This window comes from Boleophthalmus pectinirostris, unplaced genomic scaffold, assembly GCF_026225935.1.
Source record: "Boleophthalmus pectinirostris isolate CB_2022bp ecotype Guang Dong unplaced genomic scaffold, ASM2622593v1 HiC_scaffold_14, whole genome shotgun sequence".
NCBI classification, from domain to species: domain Eukaryota; kingdom Metazoa; phylum Chordata; class Actinopteri; order Gobiiformes; family Gobiidae; genus Boleophthalmus; species Boleophthalmus pectinirostris.
The window spans coordinates 11,866,819-11,888,658 of NW_026571047.1; the positions used below are offsets into that span (position 1 = coordinate 11,866,819).

Consider the following 21,840-nt stretch of genomic DNA (forward strand, 5'->3'; position numbering starts at 1 on the left):
CACAGCTCTTCCATGACATAGGTTTTTTACCAGAATGGATTTAACAAGTGTTTCCTCTGACAAGGCGGGCGTTCTTTACATCTTACAATTGTTAGAATCAAAATTTAAAAGACAACATAGTATGTTTTTTGGTATTTAGTTTTACACTTTGACATGTATTTCATGTGTGTACATAAATTATTTACATTTTGTTCTTTGTAAACTGCAATATTGATATGAAATGGTCTATAAATGTAATAGGTCCTTTGATTTCCTGTCAACCAGGAAGTCCAAGCACACATGTCCTGTGCTCAATTTTCTGCACTGGCTTCCTGTGGCTCAAAGAATAGACTCTCTGTTGCACCTTTGTTTGTGTACAAGTCTCTCTATGGCTGAGCACCAAAGTACATCTGTGACATGTCAGTGCCATATAAACCATCTCAGACTCTGAGGAGGTCAGGGACCAGCCTCCTGCTGGTGCCCAGAGTCAGCACTAAACATGGGGAGTCAGCGTGTCAGTTTTATACAGCTACAATCTTCCCGAACATAAGAGACAGGCCTCTGTGTTTGTTTAAATCCAGGCTCAAAACTCTTCTGTTTAGCTGTGTGTGTGTGTGTGACTGAAAGTTTTTTTTATTCTGACAGAACAGTCAGCAGAGATAAGAGATAGAAACTTACTTTCAAACTGAATTTAACCTTTTCTGTGTCCTCAAACCTCAAAAGTGGGACAATCCAAAACAAAAACAAAAGAGTCAAACATGCATGAATCAATCAAAACACAGCTGTGAAGAGGTAACACCATTAAAACATGATTAGAAGAAAAAAGTCAGTGAATGGAAACAGTTGATAACTGGTGTCATTGGTGGGGTCTTGGGGTTTGTGAGAGAGGGATTTCCCAACTGAAATAAAGTTATAAATATATTCAGATTCACATAGTTCTCCAAGGTCATTTTGACTCCTCACATCTGGAATCTATGCCTCCCACGGGCTCTAAACATTGTCCGAATGCTTTAATAATGTATGATGCTATTTGGGCTTAAAGAGTTTTGTGAAATTGATATGAAGAACCATAATGAATTGAGGAGTGCAGTGGTGGGAGTACAGTAGTGGTTAGTGGAGGAAGAGGAAATGGTGAGATAAATAACTAATTAGGTTCCTGGTGTATGTTGTGTGGGCTGGGGTTTGGGGCTGCAGTCTCCGGGGGCAGTGAGAAGTGCAGCTGGGCCTTTGTCCTGTTTCCATGCACTGGTGTTGGCTTACACTCCAGTACAGGGAATAGGCTTCTGAGGCTGCAGATCTGCTTTCTACTGTACTGATGGGAGGGGCCACACGTGAACTCACTGCTCCTAAATACGCATATACTCGCAATAGTCGCAATATCTAGATGCATCTATAGCTAAACATCTGACGACCTAATTGATTAAATACTGCTCAGTCTTTTCAGGAGCTGAGGCCTGTTACAATGATGTAATGGCCAGAGGTGGTCTACAGTCTATAGTGTAGTATAGTTTGTATCGAGACCAGGGTAAAGACACAAAATGTAAAGATTAATCTGCATTCATTCATTATTGTACTATAGTGTCTTAAGAACAGGCCACTGTTTTTATTATACCTGTAAACACGCCCACCAGACTGTAAGTCAGGACGAGGGGGCATAGCCTCTCTCTCACACCTGGGATACAGTTCTAAAGAAGTCAGACTGCAGGTGGCGCTGTCGCCACCTGCAGTTAATGCTATGCACCTGCAGTTTAACTTCAAGTAGCAAGACAGTGGCAAAAATGTTTAAATCAGCTGATCAGAGACACCCCATATCACAGCACTCAACAGAGTGCAGTCAAAACTGTTAAAGTATGAGTTTCCCAAGGCACAATAGTACGACTATATCAGAGCGAGCCTCATCAAAACACCATTCATCATGTCTATGGTGGGACTAAGGGGACAATGTAAGCTCCTTTAGATCCAGTACTATTCTGCACATTGTTTTTGCAATAACATGGATACAATTTTTATTTGTATAACTAGCCCTACTGCAATATCATTAGCATGTATTCACAACTTTTGTCTGTTATGTTCTACTAAATAAGTGTGAGTGGGAGTATGAGTTTTAAATGTGTTTGTGACAGAAGAGGCACCTATCAGTTATCCCTTTTCTCAGAGTGTCCGTCTTTGACATGTCAGGGTGGGTCTCACCCCCAGAGGCTCAGGATCAGGTAGTCCTCTGTCTCCTGCACACATCATGGGAATCCTGCACAGACCAGAGGGACTTTAGCTTGTGCGCCGCTGTGGCCTGTGAAGATACTGTGTGTAATGTTTTTGCTAAGGACATCCATCTTAAGCCGAGTTAAGCCTGGTCTTTATTTAGGATCTCTGCTGAGCATCAGTGCAGCACTGCAGTCGTGTTGATAAGGCAACAATGGAGGGGCGCCTCTGTTGTCGTTGTACACTCACCTCCAGAACCACTGACCTTAAAAGTTCAACAGGATTAGCTCTGTCTTAATGCATCTCATTCACCTCACACTTGAGATTTCTCTGTAAAAGGAAGCCGCACAAATATACATACATATATACATACGTATACATTCTATATATGGAGATAAGAAACTGAGATTTTACGGGGCTACAGGCAGTGTTGGGGTGTGGCTCTGGAAAGACCCTAACCACAAATAACCACCACCCCCTCCTCCAGTACTTGAAGAGTAATTGCTTCCACTGTAAAAGATGGTGCTGATTTTTGTCTGTTAGTAAGATAACAGTTTTTGGCATATTCTGCACCATATATTACAGTATAGGGTTTATTATAGGGTTATTAACTTTGGCTATACAGAACAAGTAAATAATGACAAACAGTTCTTCTGTAGCTTCTAAGTCTTCTCTATAACTATAGATTTTGGCATTAAAGGGGCCCATATTACGCTATTTTTGGATCTATGCTATAATGTATAATGTCCTTGTTAAAAACATACCTGGAGTTGTTTTATTCACACATGTTAAACACACCAACCCTGCACATTTAGGCTCTGTTCAGTCAAATGAAAAACTCTGTTCCACCTTGTGATGTCATGTGGTAATACAAGAAGTGCTCCACTGTGTTCTCCATACACCTTCACTAGAATCATTTGAATAATTTCAGCCCTGGAATTGACAATCTCTACTAAACAAAAGGTAAAAGCTGAAAACTACAGCTTCATAATATCACAAGGTGGAATGGTGCATTTTGATCTTTGGAGACGTAGACTGACTAATAATCCAGGATTATTCATGTGTGAGTAAAACAAAACACAACTTCAGGTATGTTTTTGAGGAGGTAACAGTATTATAACATGTCTTTAATTACTGTGACCATGTACCCTGATCTAGAAAAATTCTATGAACAAGTAGGTATGGTCTATATGTACAATATCCATTCTATATTCTCTTTCTTCATGTTTATTATCTTAAACATGTGTGAATGAGCCATAATCTTTGAACAACTGCTGTGTTTTAGCCTGTGGAATGTGCTAGTTCAATTGTAACGCATTATTTGACCAAAGGTTATGGTCACGATTAGCTCTGGGTGAGAGAACCTCCTGGAGAAAGTGGAGATGAGAGGCAGGAGTCGGCTTGTCAATTAAACCAGGTCAACTGTGCAGGAACCTGGGCACAAGAGTCAGCCAATAGATCCAACACAATGAAAAATACCATGCAGATACAGGCTAAAAGAGAGAGGATGGAGCAGCAGTTGGTCCCTATATGCACTTGAGGGGGTTTTCAGTGAGGAACAAAACAAGGGGAAAGGGCGGGTGGAGAAAGGATACTTTAAAAAACCTACTAAAGGGATTAGGGGTTTAATGAAGTGGGCATTGGAAGGCAGAGGCTGGACGATCTGTAGTGAGGGAGGGGGGACTTGTATTAGCTGCTGTGGTTGAGTTTGTTTTCCTTTCACACAAAACACTGCCCTTGCACCATGTTTAGTAAAGTATACAGAGGCAGAACTCTTACTAAGAAAACTTTTAATTTTGAGGATTAAGTTCGAGGATTGTTAGAGGAAAAATCCAGAGCATGTGACAGCTCTGGTGGCTTTAGTGATGTGGAGAAATCATATGCATTCTTTTAAGTGGGGTCGATTTAATCTGGACAATGTGACTCTGGTGACTGGATATATTATATGTTTTTATGATGTTGGGTGGCCCAGTTGAGAATAGAGAGAGAGAGAGAGATTATTACCTAGGCTACTATACTTGTATTTAATTTTCAACTGGACTTATAAATGTATCATAAATAGTCAATAGGCTATAGTTTTGCACGTAAACTCTCAGCTGTTGAGCCGGCTATTATGCTGTGTAACCTCATATTTTTGGTAATAGCAGTGTAAACAAAGCAACAGCTCCTTGATTATTCAGGAAGCGGAAAACACGGGTCACGCGCACTGCCGTTTGTCAGTGTATATATATATACTTAATTTTGTCTTGTGAAACCTCAGTCACTAGGTCGAGGTGCACTTGTTGAGAGGATGTGTGAGTCCACAGGAAGAAAGGGGCGGGGCTGGAGTGAGGCGGGGAGGCGCACTGACACCTAGGCAGTGAGCGCGGAGAGCTCGGTGCGTGCGTTTCTTCTATGGAGAGCTGTGCGTAAAGGTGCCGCGGCTGCTAGGCTACCTGTTGGACTTGGGACTTCCGCGGAGCTGCAGCGGGAGGGAAGGGACAGAAGGACGGCCTCTGCTCTCGAGGGACTAGGAATCTTTAAAATGTCCCTCAAACTATTGACTGTAGTAGCGCTCTATCACGGGACGCTCCTGTGCTGTGGATTTAATATAGATGAACGCTTCCCCGTCATCAAAAAGGGCTTCACTAAAGGCAGCTTTTTTGGTTTTTCGGTGGCTCTGCATGAACAAACGCTGGGCACACGAAAATACCTGTGAGTAGCATTTTAAACCTTTTTACCCTCCACCTGTTAGTGCGTAAAAGAACAGCCATGTCGCAAATCTCGGTCCAGTAACTGCTAAACCGCTAACACCGTAAATTCGCCTCCTGCTTGGCTCCGAGGCACCTGTTGCATGAATATAAACTGATTTACGCAGTTGTTAAGCGGTTCCAGCGGTTCTTTCTCCATCCCTCACTTCTCTAAAGCTCTGTCTCTGTTTCGACACCTGTTAACGGGAGAGAGCAGAGTCCATTTTTAGACTTTGCACACGTACGGCAGCCTGCACTGATTCTTTCTGCTGCAAGAAATACTTTGTTGAGGCATACCTGATCATAACAGTAGACCTAGTGGGAACTGTTGACGTAGGTGCTTTCACAAAAACTGTAAAAAGCAGTGTGGTCTTTTGAATGAACAGTTGTGCAGTGGGTTTAAGCAGCTTCCTGTTATTCCTGTAATTAGTTCATCATTGCCAAGCTTGCCTTTTTGTTTTAACTAGTAATATTAACTAGCAAGTGAAAATAAATGTCGTATATTCAAAAAAAAAGTACTCTTACAGGCCACTGCTATCCACTCATGCATATTTGTGTAGACTGCACTATACAGTTAATCAATAAGTACAATACACCTATCTTACTACGAAAAGCAACTTGAATTATACAAAACTTAATATTACTTTCTTTATTATCTCAGCTGCCCTCTACAAAGTTCTACAACATTTGGACAGGATGTAGTTGTTGTCTCTGTAATAAGTAAAACACTAAGTCTTCTATAGTTTGATATATTTAGGTAATTGTCATCTGCGCTCCATAATTTGTGCAATTCATTCATTCCATCTTTCTAGCCTCCTTAATGAGAGATCTCAAAGTGTATCATTGTTTAGTGTAGGATTTCCCTCCGTCAATTACAGAGCCCCCCAATCCTTCCGCCTGCATGATCACACAGTGTGTTCAAAATGTGCTCTTATCTCTGTCCCCTTCTCGCTTTGAAGAATAAACCAGGGAGAAAAAAAACTGTAAACTAGCCCAAGTAAGTCTCAGCAGTCTCCCCAGCCACCGCAATAGATAGCGGTGTACAGATGACACAAGATCAATGGCCCATATTATCTTGTCCCGTGAGGGCTAGTGTCTCCTGTCCCAAATGCAACTCAAGAAGGGGGCTGGACTGGACATGGTAATGGTACAGAAGCCCACTGGGACAAAATGCTTCAGACTTTTTGATGATTTAAATGGGTTTATGTGGGATTGGAGAGATTATGAGATGTATAAGTCAGGCTGATGAGAGCTGAGAGGGGAGACGGTGCATTGATTTGCTTGTAGCGACATGCCACAGTCAATTAAAAAGGCAAAGGAGTCAGCCAGATGCTATGGAGGCTTTACTTTGGAGGATTTGAAGCTTCATGGAGTACTGGAGGTGTGAATTATGAAAATAAAAGGTTGTGTTTATGAAGTCGTAATACAGTGAAGTAAAGATACAACTTACATACTTGAGATCAGTCAATGTCTGATCTCTAACATTAAAGGATAGTTCAAATCCAAAAGTTACATATCAAAAGTGTATGCTATTCATGTGTCCCTGGGCAAGACACTTCAGCTACATTGCTCACACCAGTCACAAATTTGATAGAGAAGTTTGTTAAAGGTCAAAATGAACACAGCATGCCAATGCCAAGTTACCAATAGATAAGATAGTAGCTCACTGTAGCACAGTGAGACAAAATTTTTTTGATGCAAATATCTAAACTTAAACCAGGATTTATGTTTAAAGAGACAATGTTCTTTTATGGTTAGACAGTGCATGAATATTAGTGGATTTGGATGTAAACTAATCTTTTTGTCATAGTTTCTTGTATTTCTTAAAGGCCCAATCCAATCTTGGTTGATGAAATTGAGCAAAGTCTACTTGCCTCAGTACAGATATATTGTATAAGCAGCTGTTGAGGTCAAAATATGTCTGTGTGTCTGTGATGTGCTGCCTTCATCTGATTATAAAATGTGTTGTTGTCCTATAATCAGGAAGTTCACATTAGCATGCCAATTGTTGTTAACTTTACTTCCCCTTTGGTATCTTAAAGTTGTGGAAAGTTCTTATAAACTATGTGTACTGAGTATCAGAAAGTACAACTTTGAGAGCACATAGACTAGTATATGCCCATGGCATCTACCATACATTACACAGACTACACAGATATAAGACCACTTGGGAATGTTAAAAAAAAAGGTGCCAGGTCAGGGGTACCTTTTGACCACTGCAAGCTGTTAACAATGAACTAGTTCTGCTTCCAATGTTAATAAGACATTAAAATCAGGTACAGGACCTTTACATTTTATAGCTTTATATTGCGTTATAATCTTGTGTAGACAGTTTGCACAGGCTGGCAGCAGTAGCCCTTCAGTATCTGTGAGAATCTCCCTGTGTCCTGATGATACAGTAGAAGAATGCACCTATGTGCTCTCCATGTTTGCTCTGGAACCCTTTTACAGTCTCTGCAGTTCGCTCTATTGTGGTCATACATTTGTCTCCCTGTACCATAAAAACCTCTTTATTATTGGACTCTTGGGAGTGTGAATATTTGAGAAATGCCAGTACTAAGCCTGTACGTGACATGTTTAAAGTGGCCACACTTTGTACATATATGACTCAGAGAGACAGAGGATGAAAAGTGGAGTTTTCCATTCCCAGCAATAAAAGCAACTCAATAAAGCTCGTGCTCAGATGCTTAAGACTGTTATCCAATTAGACTAAATTTGAACTTTCATACTGAGACCTATGAAGGCTTTAGCAACAGAGGTTGGTAGTACTCACATTACTTTACATTTACTTGAGTAACTTTAACTTTTTCAAAAATGTATTACTAAAATAACTACTTTTCTGGTATCATACTTTTACTCTTACTTGAGTAATATATTTTTCAGTGTAACAATACTCTTCCCACTGTGAGTCTACATGTGACAAAAAGCTTTATGTTGATGAAATGATCTGAACTTTTGTGTTGTCCTTAAAATACGATTTGTATGATTGTATAATTTTTATGTCTGTCCTTTGAAAACCAGATTTTTTGCATTATTTAATACTTTGTCATTCAGATTACATTAACTTCAAATTATAAATCAGATATTACGTCCCGACAGTTACTCTTGAAGTTACTTTTCTCAAATACTTTGGACCACTACTTTGTACTACATTATTACTTTGAAGTAATGCTACTCTTAGTTTAGTAAATCTTTTGGCTCCTCTACTCACTTCTGCTTAGCGATCAGTATTGCTTCTTGGAAACAGCTGTACCCCCTAATCTGCTAACCTACCCTACCTGAGGCCAATTTGTACAGTCTATTTACCTCCTCGCCCCCCTCCGGTGGCAATTAGCACTCAGGGTCTGGCAGATATTTCTTCACAGAGGGCTTTTTTTGTCCCATCTTGGAGCACGGCTAGGTGGATGAGGAGAAGGGGTGACGGTGGGATGGGGGTGGGGGGTCCTGGGACTGTCAGCTGGCCACCTATTGGCTCTTCCAGTCCCCTGACCTCACGGTATGCCTGGAATGCACCGGTCTGCTCTGCACAATCACAACCTGCCAGGCTTCAGGTCGAGACAAGACAGGAGTCGCAGTGATGATGATCTAAGGGACCATTGAGGAAGGAACACACGCATTTACAGCACTACTATTGAAACCTCTCTAGTTCTAGTTTTGGTTGGGAGTCCATCACCTGCTTGTTTCTATGGATATGCCATTGCTCTGCCTGGAATGTTCCACAATATTACATTGAACAGCTCTACCTTACATTTATTCAATTACAGGTGGTTTTATAGCTCTAAAATACCTACAAAAACAGACATTCTGATTGTGAACGGATTGCCTCTTCACAGATCTGACCTGTAACTTGATCTGGTTTGGTCTCCAAGAAGATAGAAAGGTTATGAAAGTAATAACGTCACGGAGAAATGCATATGGCAGACCCTCAATCAGAAAAGTTACAGTTGCAAAAGTTGTACCTTTAAAGAGGGCATACTGTGCAAAATTATGAACTTTTAACCATGCATGTTATAACTGTGTTGTTGTATTTAGATTCATGCATGTTTCAATAATCTTGTATTATCTGTATTTAAGGCTTGAGTGCTCAGAAAATGTCTGTTTCACCTAACCCCTACATCCTCCCGCTTCCCTATAATCACTTACTATTACTCAAAATCTGACTCCAGTACTTGTATAAAGTTCAAAATGTTGTGTAGCCATTTTTCATCAATAAAAACTCGTAAACATAAATTAAAAATACATTTCTTGCAAGGGTGAATTGAAACAAACTTCTCGATTAGTAAATGGTTCCTGTTCATTTTGTAGTTTACAATTAACAAAATGTAAAATAATGATCCATGTACGTTGTAATTTATTACTAAGTACTTGAAATAAAGCATAATATGTCTTTAACATTATGAGACACACTTTCACAGCTCTTCTTCTTCTTCCTCAGCAGTGTAATTTGCGTGGGCCCTCCTCCTCTGAGCTATAGGTGTGCATCATGGAGGGGAGCAGTCCGAACATGCACAAAAACATGCCTTAGATGTTATGACGGAATATTGCTCCCGAAGCCATAAAAATGGCTGCACGAGGTGAAATAGAAGTAGAAATTATTTAGAGCTTCAGCTTAATCACATAATTGAGGATAATTGTTGCTAGGTTGGTGGTGTGGTGGATGAAAGGCTAGCGCTGACAAGTCTCCCTGAGTCATTGTTGAAGGATGGGTCAAATGCATTTAATATTCACTCATGTCTTATTGTTAGTGATATGTTTGTTCAGTTGAGATCTCAAGAGTCAATCCTCTGTCAGTAAATGTATGTACAGAAAGATTATTTTAGCTCAGATGTAAATGATTCAAAGTTTGTAGTGTTTATGTTCACAAAATTAATATTAAATCCGCTTAATTTGCTTCGTCTACCTTAAAGGGCCTCTTCCATGATTTTCTGATCTGTGTTATTGTTGTTTCCTCATCAGGAACATATCTATAGCTGTGTTTTGTTTCATTCACACATGTTTAACACACAAACCCTGCATATATTTAGGCTATTTAAGTTCTTCTCTCAAACAGAAAACACTCAATTCCAGCTTGTGATGTCATGTGGTGATACAGAAAATGCTCCACTGTACTCTTAAACTCCATACATCAGGGGTCTCCAACCTGTTTTCCAAGTAGCTCCCCAAGAGATTTATGAATTTTATGTATTGCGTATAATAAGTTAAATTTGATTAATCACCATTGCAAATGTATCAGTTTGATGCCTAACTTTGTGCACCGATAAATGGATAATGGTTTGTGTTATATAAGCATCCAACTGTTCCCTATCTAAGGCTCGCCGTGGCTCTTATATTTACTCAGTTTCTTTGGGGCTGCTGAAATTGGTAGCTCTCTGGCATTTTTGTTTTGTAAAGGTAGCTCACTGGAGAAAAATGTTTGGAGACCCTTTCGATACACCTTCACTAGACTCATTTGGATTATTTCAGTCCTGGAACTGCCAATCTCTACTGAACAAAATGCAAAAGGCAGCTTCAAAACTACCACTTTATGACATCGCAAGGTGGAACAGAGCATTGAGCTTTAGAGATGTAGACAGACTAATAATAAAGGATTACTCAAACATGTGTGAATGAAAGAAAACATAACTCCAGGTATGGCTTTGATGAGATAACAACATTCTGTCATGACTTAAAACTCACAAGAGTCAATTTTGCGTAATATAGAAGCTTTAAACAACATATTAATCATGCATTACTTACATGCATTTTACTGCAGTGGCATGTTTGAAGATTTATGGTACAGATACTATGGAGTGACACAATAGAAAATGCTGTATTGAGTATCATGTTGAGTGGATGACCTAATGTGCTCTGTGACTGTAGAGAGCTGAGCTAGTGTAAAAGGTGCAGGTGGGCTCGCCCGCATTGGCCCTGCTCCAACATTCCTCTGACAGAAACAGTGTCTGAGGTGCTGTGCTGTCTCTGCACTAGTGTCTCTGCTCACTTAGATCACAAGCCCCAGTCCATTAAGAGCCACATAGAGCGATACATGAGAGGGCCAGGAAGTAGTCAGATACTTCTCCTTCTGATAAACGCCACAGCAAATTGCGTTTGACATTTGAGCTGTAGACAGTGACTCCGTGAACCTGATGCCGATATTTTTCCTTTTTTTAACTATATATTGTCTTGCTGTTGTGGATGATGATCAAAATTTACCAGTTAAGCCCACCCATAAAGTAAAAGTAAAATTATGATTTCATTTGGTAATGTTAGGGTATTTTAAAGGCACACTGTGTTAACTTTTCTTGTGGAAGTTCCTCTAACTGCTTGTCTCCATGGAGCTGTTATTGCTTTGCCCGGAATGTTCCGCAGTAAAGCATTAAACTCAACGATGTACACGAAGATAAGCAGAAATGAAACTAGGCCAAGATGCAGGTCAGACTTGTGGAGAGGCATCTGAGTGTATCATGAAAATGTCTGTTTTACCTGGTATTTTAAGCAAGAAAAACATTTGTAATTGAATAGATGCAACAAAGCATCACCATGGAGACAAGCAGCTGGACCCTCTATCAGAAAAAGTTACACAGATCACCTTTAACCATTGTGCTTAAAAAACTAAAAACAAAAAAACAATCACTGCATTCTGTATATATTTTTGGCCCCTGTATAGCACTAAGACTAAATGGGTACATTCTTAAACTTTTTTTTTTTTTCAGTCAACATCACAGACTTACATATCTTAAGGAAGTAAAACTGCCTTGTTGAATTTGAACTTAACTGAACCTGCAAATGTCAAGCGCTTCTAGTGACGGGCCCTAATCTTTGTGTTCTTTATAACCTGTATCCAATCATTTCGCAACGGCAGGATTTTCATTTAGTGTCCAGTCTCCAAGAATGACAGCTTCTAATAACTCGCTGAAATAGATCCCTGTGGGTCTCCGGGCCCCCTGCTAATCTGCACACTGGCCCCCTCGCTGCTGGGCCTTTCACTGGAGGTACCTGCAGAGAGGAGTGTCACTGCGCTTACGCTAATGTAACAGATCCGGCTCTTGGCTCTTGTTCTAGCACAGCGGGGCTAGCGGGCTGTGGGGCTAGTGGGCTAATAAGGTCACCTGTGGCCTGAAAAACTAGACGCCTCAATAGCTTTCATGTCATTTTTGAACTTAGCATGAGAAATGAACTTGGTTATACATTGTGCGGTGTCGGGTTCCCATTGTTGTCTATCTGCAGGAGGACATGATGTATAGACTTACATAGACGACCAGCCATCCTGCTTTTAGACCGCCACCAAGGCATTGATTTTATCTTGCTATGCATACAAGCTCCATAAAGATCAGTGGATTTAAAAAAATGCATAATTAATTCAGCACGTTTCTCATTTTAATTCACCGTTCCATCAGCTTTACTTAACGTTTTAAGCATGATATATTGCTTCAGCGACATACTCCGATACTATAAATGACAATATTGAAACTACTGTATGCCACTGACACAATAACAATAATGTAAAATAATCTCAGTAAATCATTTTTAAATACAACGTCATTTAAAGGTATGAGTTGCAATGAATAAACAGCCAAATTAACCAATAATTAGCCATAGAAGTGACTTATTCAATCCCCTACAGCTCAGATCTTATTGTATTATAACAGAAATTCTCCCGTACACATGATAAACAGTGAGCCCCAAAATATACTGTTCCAGCTTTCATATATAAGATAAGTCAATGAAGTAATAAGTCGACGTATCATTCCAGGCCGTCCTTATTATCAGTAGTGTCTTGCTCAACAGCAGCTTGTTCTGGGAAGAATGAGAATTGAACCTATGTGGCCCGTATACTATCAACAATCAAAAAATTTTAATGTTGACTGTAAATAAAGGTATGATGTTACCATTTTGTTCACTGAAAACAACAATTTACAGTACTGTTTGTTAATCCACTTAAAATTGTTACTTTGAGTTCACTTAAAAAATTGATGTACAAATATGACATAATTTATCTGTGTAAAGCCAACATCTTTTTAGTGTAGATAGATTTGGATTCACAGATTAAGCAAAACAACTTAAAGATTGTATGAGGAACTAGAAGCAGTAATCAGTAACTTTTGTCCCATGTTATTTTCGGTAACTCCACATCCACTCATCCACACCTGCTTCTCTGTCCTGGTGACTGATGTTCCAGTGAAAGCCAGGCACGCTAACCCCGTGTCAGCCGTTTTTATTATCGCTCTCAGGCATGTCCACCTGTGATCCCTCTCCTCATCTTTGTACTTCTCCGGGGGTCCTATAGTATTCATGGAAACAGTGGGAGTGATGCTAGTGTTGTAATTGTACTATGACTGTATCAGAACATGCCCGGTCTTAAACTAGCTGTGTAATCGCTTTTCAAGACATGTGTTTTTATAGCTATTTTTTTGTAATTTTGCTTTATGGAACGATAGCAAAATAGTTTTTAGTTTTAGTTATAGAATGCCCATTGCAAAGAACTATGAGTCTTTTTATAGATGTTGCTGTACGTGTACTTTAGACTTTTATAAACATATTTGTGAGATTCTGTGTCCCCTGTTCCAGCAGATTTGTCCAAAACCACTGATTTGTCTCAGTTTTATACCGGAATTGTCCAAAGTGTCTGTATTTTGATCTGATATGTATCGGTCAAAATATATTGTGATTTGTTTAGCTATAAAACAAAAAACATTGCTTGAAAATGACCATAAGGCAAAAAAAATGCACAGAAGTTGCTCAGATCATGTCCGGCAGAAGCACATTATTGCTTTAATGGTATTGTAAAAGGGGGTGGGGGCAAATCAGTGTTTGCTTCTCTCCACTCCTTTTCGGAATGATTGATTTTATTTTTTTTTTTTTATATATATTTGTGATTAGTAATGTAAAATAACTGCCTTTATATCTGTTGATTACTGTTGGGACATAATGCAGTTTATCATTTATGAAATGTCTGAATAAATGTATTATTATTATGACTGACCCACAAGTGAGTCGAGAATGAACAATGTTATGCTCTCTTTTCACATTTTTATTTATGCCATCCAGCCCGGGTGTGTCCCAGTTTTAAATGTTGAAATTCTGGTCACCCTGTTCTTGTTTTAGTTTATCAGTTCATATTTCTTCTCTCAAATGTTAATGCGTTTGGGCAAGTTTACAATGTGTACTCTAAACTGTATTTTTTTTCTTCAAATATATATCGCATTTGTTTTCCTTAAAATCATGCAGTCTGTTTTTACACTGTTTACGGCATGCTCAACCCATGGTAAACTGTGGGTGGGCAAAAATCCAAACAAGTGCTAGCCTTAAGTTGTCACATAGGGGTTAGGTCAGTGTAAATAAAAAGCAAGTTAGCCTCCATGTTTGAGCTGCCACACAGGGCTAAATGAGTTTGCTGTGTGCTTACTGTGTCACTGTTGGCAGATGGTGGTCCACAGACAGGATGTTTGTCCAGCTGAGATGCCCGCTGGAGTGGACGCAGCACACCGGCATGGGCACTTATCATCATTAGACTTGAGTAATACTAATCAGAAAGACAACGCAGTTTGCTGGTGTGGCATAGATTTCTGTCATTGTTAGATCTGGGCTTTGAAATGTGATCAGAAAGGAGCTATTGTGGAGTAATGATGAAGTGAAGACATTTCCTGAGCATGTGATCGAGGTAAAAAGGTGAAGACAACAAAGCTTTCACCTTCAGCGACTGTGAATGGACTTTGGAGTCAGGCAGTTGGATTTTATTCTGAGCAATATAATGGAAATACACTGTGTTTTATGCATACTTGGTGTAAAAAAATTGACTTTAGGGTTTAAACATAGATTGTGAATGGACATAGCGAACCTGCTTGTCGCCACTTTCCAAATAGGATGTGCACTTCTGGTTCCATCGACTCTGGCTCCAAATCACTTTGTATGGAAAAACCACCTCCTGTCTCTCCATAGCTGCTGTCAGGTTCCTCATTTGGATCTTAAAATGTTTGTATTAACCTGCCCTACATGATCTTGGTGTTTTTACTTTGTTATTTTGTCTGTAAATCAATTCCTTTTCCTAATATTGAACTTGACTTCAAATTCACCCCATAACTGTATGTTTCATTTATTCAATTAACAGTGTTTAATAGCATATTCTTGATTTGGGGGAGTCATATGTTGGTCTTACATACTTAGTAGGGATGTAACAATAACCAAATTATCGTAATATCGTATCGTCAGAGGTCTCTCAGTAATATCGTGGGCTGTCACAGTATATCAGATTATAAGTTCCTTTGCTTAAATGCATTGTTCTTTAGTAGAAACACCAGCTAATAAACATAGGGAACTACGTGTCCCATGATTCATTTCAGCGCAGACAACATGAAGAACTGTTTTTTTTACTTGAATTCTTGAGATTCTGACAGTAATAATTCGCACCACAATCAAAAAAGTGTCCTATCTAGAATTATATTTGCCTCTCCAAAATATTGCAATAAATATCGTACCGTGAGCTGCATATCTTGATAATACCGCGCCAAGAGATTTGGATATCATTACATCCCTAATACCTAGCACTTTACCACTTTAAAGTTTTGAAGCGACCCATTAGTGTGTAAGGACTTGAGATTAGCCTGCTTGTGTTTTTATCCAAACGTATTTTAATTTCTTTATTTTCAAATGAGGAAACTAAGCCCGTCCTTTGCAACATTTCGACAAAGCACCTGTACAGTATCTTGCTGTCGCTCGATAACTCAATAACCCAGAATCCCACTTCCTTTCTCTTGCCTGACACAATGGTTGTGTTAATCATTACCAGCACTTGGCAGTTATTCTAAAGAGTCCAGGTGAACCGGGACACTGCTCATAAAACTGTGCGTTAACCTTTACATGAATCAGTCTTCTAGCGCGATGTTTTTGAAGTATTTATTTGATGGCTTTTCTTCATTATTATTATTTAAAACTATCTTATTAAAGTAGCATTCATTCTGTCTGGCAGGTTAACCATCACACAGCCGACTCACGCTTTAACCACGCTCTACACTTAACACCTTGAAAATGTGTTAACAGTTAAGCGTGTTTCAGCGACAAGGCCAATACCAAAGTATGTGCTCATAGTCACACAGTACAATAAAAAAGAATCCTGAAACTAGACATACATTGCAAGAAACAGTGCACTTATCTGTATTCGACATGCTGTGGTTCCTTAAAAAGCCTATATAGGTCTGTGGTTACAGAGAAGTGACATCATGGCAGGATCTGAGCTTGTTCCTGTGTCTAATCGAATATGAAAATTGAGTTGCCATTCAATATGATATGCATGCAGTACTTAGTGGTCTTTTCTACCATCAAAAATACCTGGATTCAGACATTTTTAACATATATTAACATGAGTTGACAATGCATGTGTAATGAAATACATTTTAAAAACAAAACTTAAAAAAAGTTTGTGTCACTAACTGTCAGTGTAACTAAAATGTGCTATACTTGTACCCACATTAAAGGGCGTGTAGTCATTTTTCCTATGTATTTGAGAGAAAGATCTGTTTTGCCTCAGTACAGATTTGTAAAAGCAGCTTTTAAGGTCAAATACATCCACTGTATTCTCTCTGCATTAAATTATATAGCGTTTTATTGTCTGAGATGCAGATACCATGACAGCAAAACTCTGCTCTGGTCTCTCTAGGTTGTGAAATACTTTGATAAACTCATTGCGGTGAATAATTAGAATGTAAGTGAGGAAAAACTGCAAATATTTTAATGACCTAGTTCTGTTTTTCATGTTCTTAAGACAGTAAAAATCAGACACAGCCCCTTTTACAGCTACAGATAAAGCCAAGAGCAATAAATAAATACATAACTGTTACATCCTGAATTGGTTTATTTGTAATTTTGTATTTTAATCTCCTCCTTGTCTCAAAAACTCCTCTCTTCAACCCCTTTACATTTTCAATCCATTCTATACCTTGTGACCAGGGGGTTGTGCATGTCTGTGCTTGTTACCGATCATTTTGAAGAAGTGGCCTGAAGCTGTGCATTTTCAGCATCATAAAAGCCACACAGCAATGAAGGTGCACTATAATTACCCCAGCATGTAGCAAAGGCTTGTATGTTGATATTGAGATAAAGGAGAAACTACTCTTGAGTTTCCTATTGGGGTGTATATATTGCCTGACTGTAAGCTTAACTGCAGTGGAGTGTTTTGTGTAGCCCGGGGCCAGAGCCACACCTTTGGGACAAACACTTTATCAGGGCCTATCAGGATAGTTGATCCATCACACTCTGTTTTGCTTTGTGTTGTTCCTCTGCACACTTGCGACAGCTGGATACAAGCATGCACTCAAAATAACTCCCTTAGTGTTAAATGGCCCATATTACCCTACTTTGAGATCTGTTATATCTAGGGATGTAACAATAACCGAAATATCATGATATCGTATGATCAAAATTCTCACTAATATCGTGGACCATCACAATATTTTGAATTACAAGCCTCTTTGCTTAAATAAAGAGTTATGGTGCAGCAATAGCTAAAAAAAAAGACAGAGAGAACTATATAGACCATGATCCTTTGCTCCATTTCAGATAGAATACATGAAGAAATAACAGTTCTAAGCACTTTTAAATCTTAGTTCTTTGGATTAAGTCTTGTCAAGGCATTTTAAGAGGAAAAAGTAGCATATTAACAGTTTTGTTAGCCTCCACAAAATATCACAATAAATATTGTACCGTGAGATGTATATTGTGACATTGTACTGAGAGATTTGGATATTGTTTCATCCCTAACTGTGAGCCTCCCCACCATATCGTGAGCTTTCCCACGATATCGCACTATATATCATACCGTGAGGTTCATACGGTGACAATATCATATCGTGAGACCTGGATATTGTTACACCCTTAGTTATAGCATTGTTTCCTTGTCATAAAACATACCTGGAGTTGTGTTTTGTTTCATTCACACATTCACAAACCCTGTATATTTAGACTGAGTTCTTCTGTCTTCTCCCTTTCACTAAAATAATTTGGATTCTATTCTATTAAATTTCAGCTCTTGAATTGTCACTCTTCACTAAATAAAAGGGAAAATGTTAACTGTCTGTTAACTTGAAAACTACCGCTGCAGCTTTGGGGCTTTGGAGACATAGATAGAGCAGCCAAAAATTGCAGGATTATTCAAACATGTGTGAATGAAACAAAACACAACTCCAGGTATGTTTACGAGGAGGTCAAGTTTATATAATATAAGACCTTCAAACCACCATATGTCCTCATTATCACTTATCCCACTTACATTTTTAAATATTTACCTCATTCCATTTTAAACAAGGTCCAAAGACTGAAAGGGCCTTTCCGATTAGTCATGTGCTTCATCATGTTCCAGCTAGCCCCTTATATGAAAATAGATACATGCGAAATGGCACTTCTTCATTCTCACTTTAAACATGCCTGACGAGCTGCGTACTTTGCCTGTTTGTGCATGTTTGGGTCTGTCCAAGGCTTTTAAGAAAGAGAAAAATGTCTAGCTTTCTCTAATGAAGGTGTGATTTGTAGAGTTGTGTTGAGTCTACCGGTTTAGGAGTGTAAAGAGTAATTATGATGATGCTGTTGTAGCCAATGTCTGACTGACAAACCCAGCAGACCCAGACTGTGAGGAAGGGAGCGGCTTCTCTTTCATCTGCACCACATGGACTCTTTTTATGACACTTGAGTCTTCATCGCTAATGCACCTTTCTCAGCAGTGATAAGCTCCATGCTGTGTACGTGGGTGACGAGACTCAGTACATGTTATGATAGCAAAAGCACTTCTCTGTAGTTTTGATGTGAAGCAAAGTCAGCGATTTACTGCAAAAACTAAAATCTAGCCAAGAGGAGATTACTTGATTTAAGAAAGTTTTATCATAATTTGAGTACATGTCACAAGTAAAATGATCTACCAATGGAAGCAGGCTTTTTGTACTTAAAATGTACTTTTTGTACTTAAAGGTGCACTATGTAACTTCAAAGGGGGAGGGTCCGCAGTATACATTAAACATATCTGTGTCATGTAGAAACAGAAGGAGGACCCAAAATGCAGGATTGCTTTAAAGTATTTAATAACAAATCCATAAATCCAAAAAATCCAAAACTCAAAACTAAATTGCTGTGACACGAGACAAGATGAAACTCTGACATAGACAATGGACCAACAAAGGGCAAAGGAGAACACAGGGTATAAACGCACACAGACACAGGTGAAACACATTAGGGCGAGGCAAACAGTCAAGGCAAGTAAAACTCAAAACTACAAGCAGACACGACAAATGTCAAAATAAAACACCAAAATGAGCAAATACAACCAAGACAAACATGAACCATGACAATGTATTTGTTCAGTTACAGGTATTTTATTCAGCAGGCTGGCGCCACCTAGTGCTTCCGCTCAATTTAATTTCTCTCCATCGACTAGGTCAGCAATCGGAATACACTAGATCAGACATGTCCAAACTATGGCACAAATTTTTCTTGGCCCTCAGGCTTCCAGGTGAATTGGCCCAAATTACCTTGCATCTATTAAAAAATATTTTTTACTGCAAGTTTTTTGAAAATCTACCTTAATAAAGCAAATGTTTAATATTTAATTTGTGGTTTTAAGGATCTTGGCATGAATAAAGACTGATAGCTCATTCTAACGTGTTAAACATGCACATATTTCAATTATTCACTGTACTGAGCTCCAGTCTATAACCCTCGATCGGCCCTTTGCTTCATCTGTGTTTAGAGATGTGGCCCTTGATGAAAAAAGTTTGGGCACCCCTGCACTAGATGGTTCGCGAAGTGCAAGTTCAAGCACCAGCCAATCAGCGAAGAGCCATATATTCTGTGTTATCAACGATTCCCGAGATTGAGGATTTAAAGCCGGAACAAAGAGAATATTTGGTGAATTTTATCAAGGGGAAAGACGTTATTGCCCTTTTTCCTATGGGATTTGGAAAAAGCTTAATATGCCATTTAGCCCCGTTAGCGGCGCATTACATACGTCACGACTAGGGATGGGCATGATTAATCGATAATTGATCATTAAGAATTTCATCGATTACGTTAATTTTAATCGACAAACCGAATGTAGGTTGCTGTGCGTAGCGTGACCAAACAGGGGTCTGTACATGTGTCTCTCTGCACTCAGAAGGAGCGAACAAACACAAACAGTCGGTCAGTCTGCAGCGTACCGAAGCACAAAGGTGTATTTAACGATGATTTGTACAAGAAATTCCATGTTTTCCGTTGCGTTCGGGACAAGTGTGAGGCCATGTGCACAGTTTACAAAGCAGGAACATGTGTTTCGGTGTCCAGTGGGAAAAAGTTTTGCCAGGTGAGAGTCGCTCAATGTCGATGACGAGTCCCCACCTCCCTCCCCCCGTACGGTGTCCTGGTTTTGTCAAACGCAAATCTGGTCACACTAACCTGTATTCCACTGAGTCATGTCTTTTAATCCGACAGAAGTTGACCGCATCAGCGACACAAGAGCTGTAGTTTTATCTTCGCTGAGTTTATGCAAATTAGCGATGCGGTTTTAAGTTTCGTTTTTGTGAGAGTTGCGCAAAACTGAATTAAACACATTATAATTTCAAACGGATTGATGTGGCTCTAGAGTCGTTTCGGTTTATATGTCGTAAAGTTGAATTTATTTATGCAGATTAGTAGTGCAGATAGTAATAATAATGATGATCATTTTAATATAAAAACGTTAATGACTAATCGATAATCGATCGTTAATTCTTGCAACGATCGATTAAGAAAATTTCATCGAATGCCCATCCCTAGTCACGACCAATTGCAGCGATTGGTTAAATGAAAAAAAGCACCCACCTACCATCGAGCGAACAAATTCTAACTCTTCGAGATCAGATGGTTTCTACGAAGTGAAACCAACTAATGAATCAGGCTAGTGTTTTATAGCTTGAAACACATGAATTCTTACTATGTGCAGGCTTGCTTCTCCATAGATCTGACCATTAACTTGCCTCCATTATGATAATCAAGTTTATTTCCATACTTTCAGATAATCAAGGCGAAGCATCTCCATCTCCATAGAGACAAGCAGGTAGCGGACTCTCTACCAGAAAAGTTACACAGTGCACCTTTAAAATAAGAAAAAAGAACAACTCTTAAAATAAGAAACTAAATTTAATGTTGTTTCAAGTAAGAAAACACTCATTGGTAGATAATTGTACTTGTCAAGTTGAATCTACTCAAATAAAGTCAAATGTTCTTAATTTAAATCATTTTAACTTACCTAGATATTGTTTTTAGCTGTCTTCAAATAAAACAAAATTCAAAGAAAACTCAACTGGGGCTACAAATCAAATTGATGAGTTCTCTAGTTCTAGGAGCAGTGGACAACCATCGTGACTGACCTAACTACAAATCCTGAGCTATTATTGTCGCTTTTGCTTTACTGAAGAATTGCTCGAGATTAGCAAACTCAGCACAGAAAGGCCCCATGCTGACCTTTTAACTTTTCAACATTTTATACTAACATTTCAAATTCTATTTCGATAGCAAAAGAAAATTCATTTCTATTCAGTTTTCCTAACTGGATGACTGAGGGAACACACAGACATCTATTTTTATACAAAATAATGAATAGGCTCCATACTTCATACCAACTTTGAAACCACAATAATAAACTCTCTTTTTAAACAAAAGAGTGTGTGTAATTTTGAACTCCAAGTATTAGCGGGCCAAATGTACGTGTGTATGGATCTTTCACTTCCAACTCCCCTGTCAGAGTAACAAGTAACACAGCCTCATGACTCTAGTTTGTTTAGCCTATCCTACTATTATAACTTTACAGCGGCCTATTTTCCATTTCCTTACAGTGCACTCTCCTGTCACTCTGAGATCAGTCAAAGGGCCAGAGGGGGCAAATTTCAACATGTCCCGAGAGCAGGAATGCAGCAGTCTCCCATCTCTGTCCTCTCCTCTGTTGTCTCTGTGGAGTGGT

The 21,840-nt window shown here is 39.0% G+C and overlaps 1 protein-coding gene across 1 annotated transcript in view; it reads left to right on the plus strand.

Moving 5' to 3' along the window:
• The first annotated feature begins 4,467 nt into the window (after nucleotides 1–4,467).
• itga3b (integrin, alpha 3b) overlaps nucleotides 4,468–21,840 on the plus strand; it is a 35,419-nt gene continuing 18,046 nt past the window's right edge. Inside the window, exon 1 of the mRNA XM_055150475.1 lies at nucleotides 4,468–4,872. Coding sequence (XP_055006450.1) covers nucleotides 4,703–4,872 — 170 coding nt within the window. The 5' untranslated portion in view covers nucleotides 4,468–4,702. The remainder of the gene's footprint in view (nucleotides 4,873–21,840) is intronic.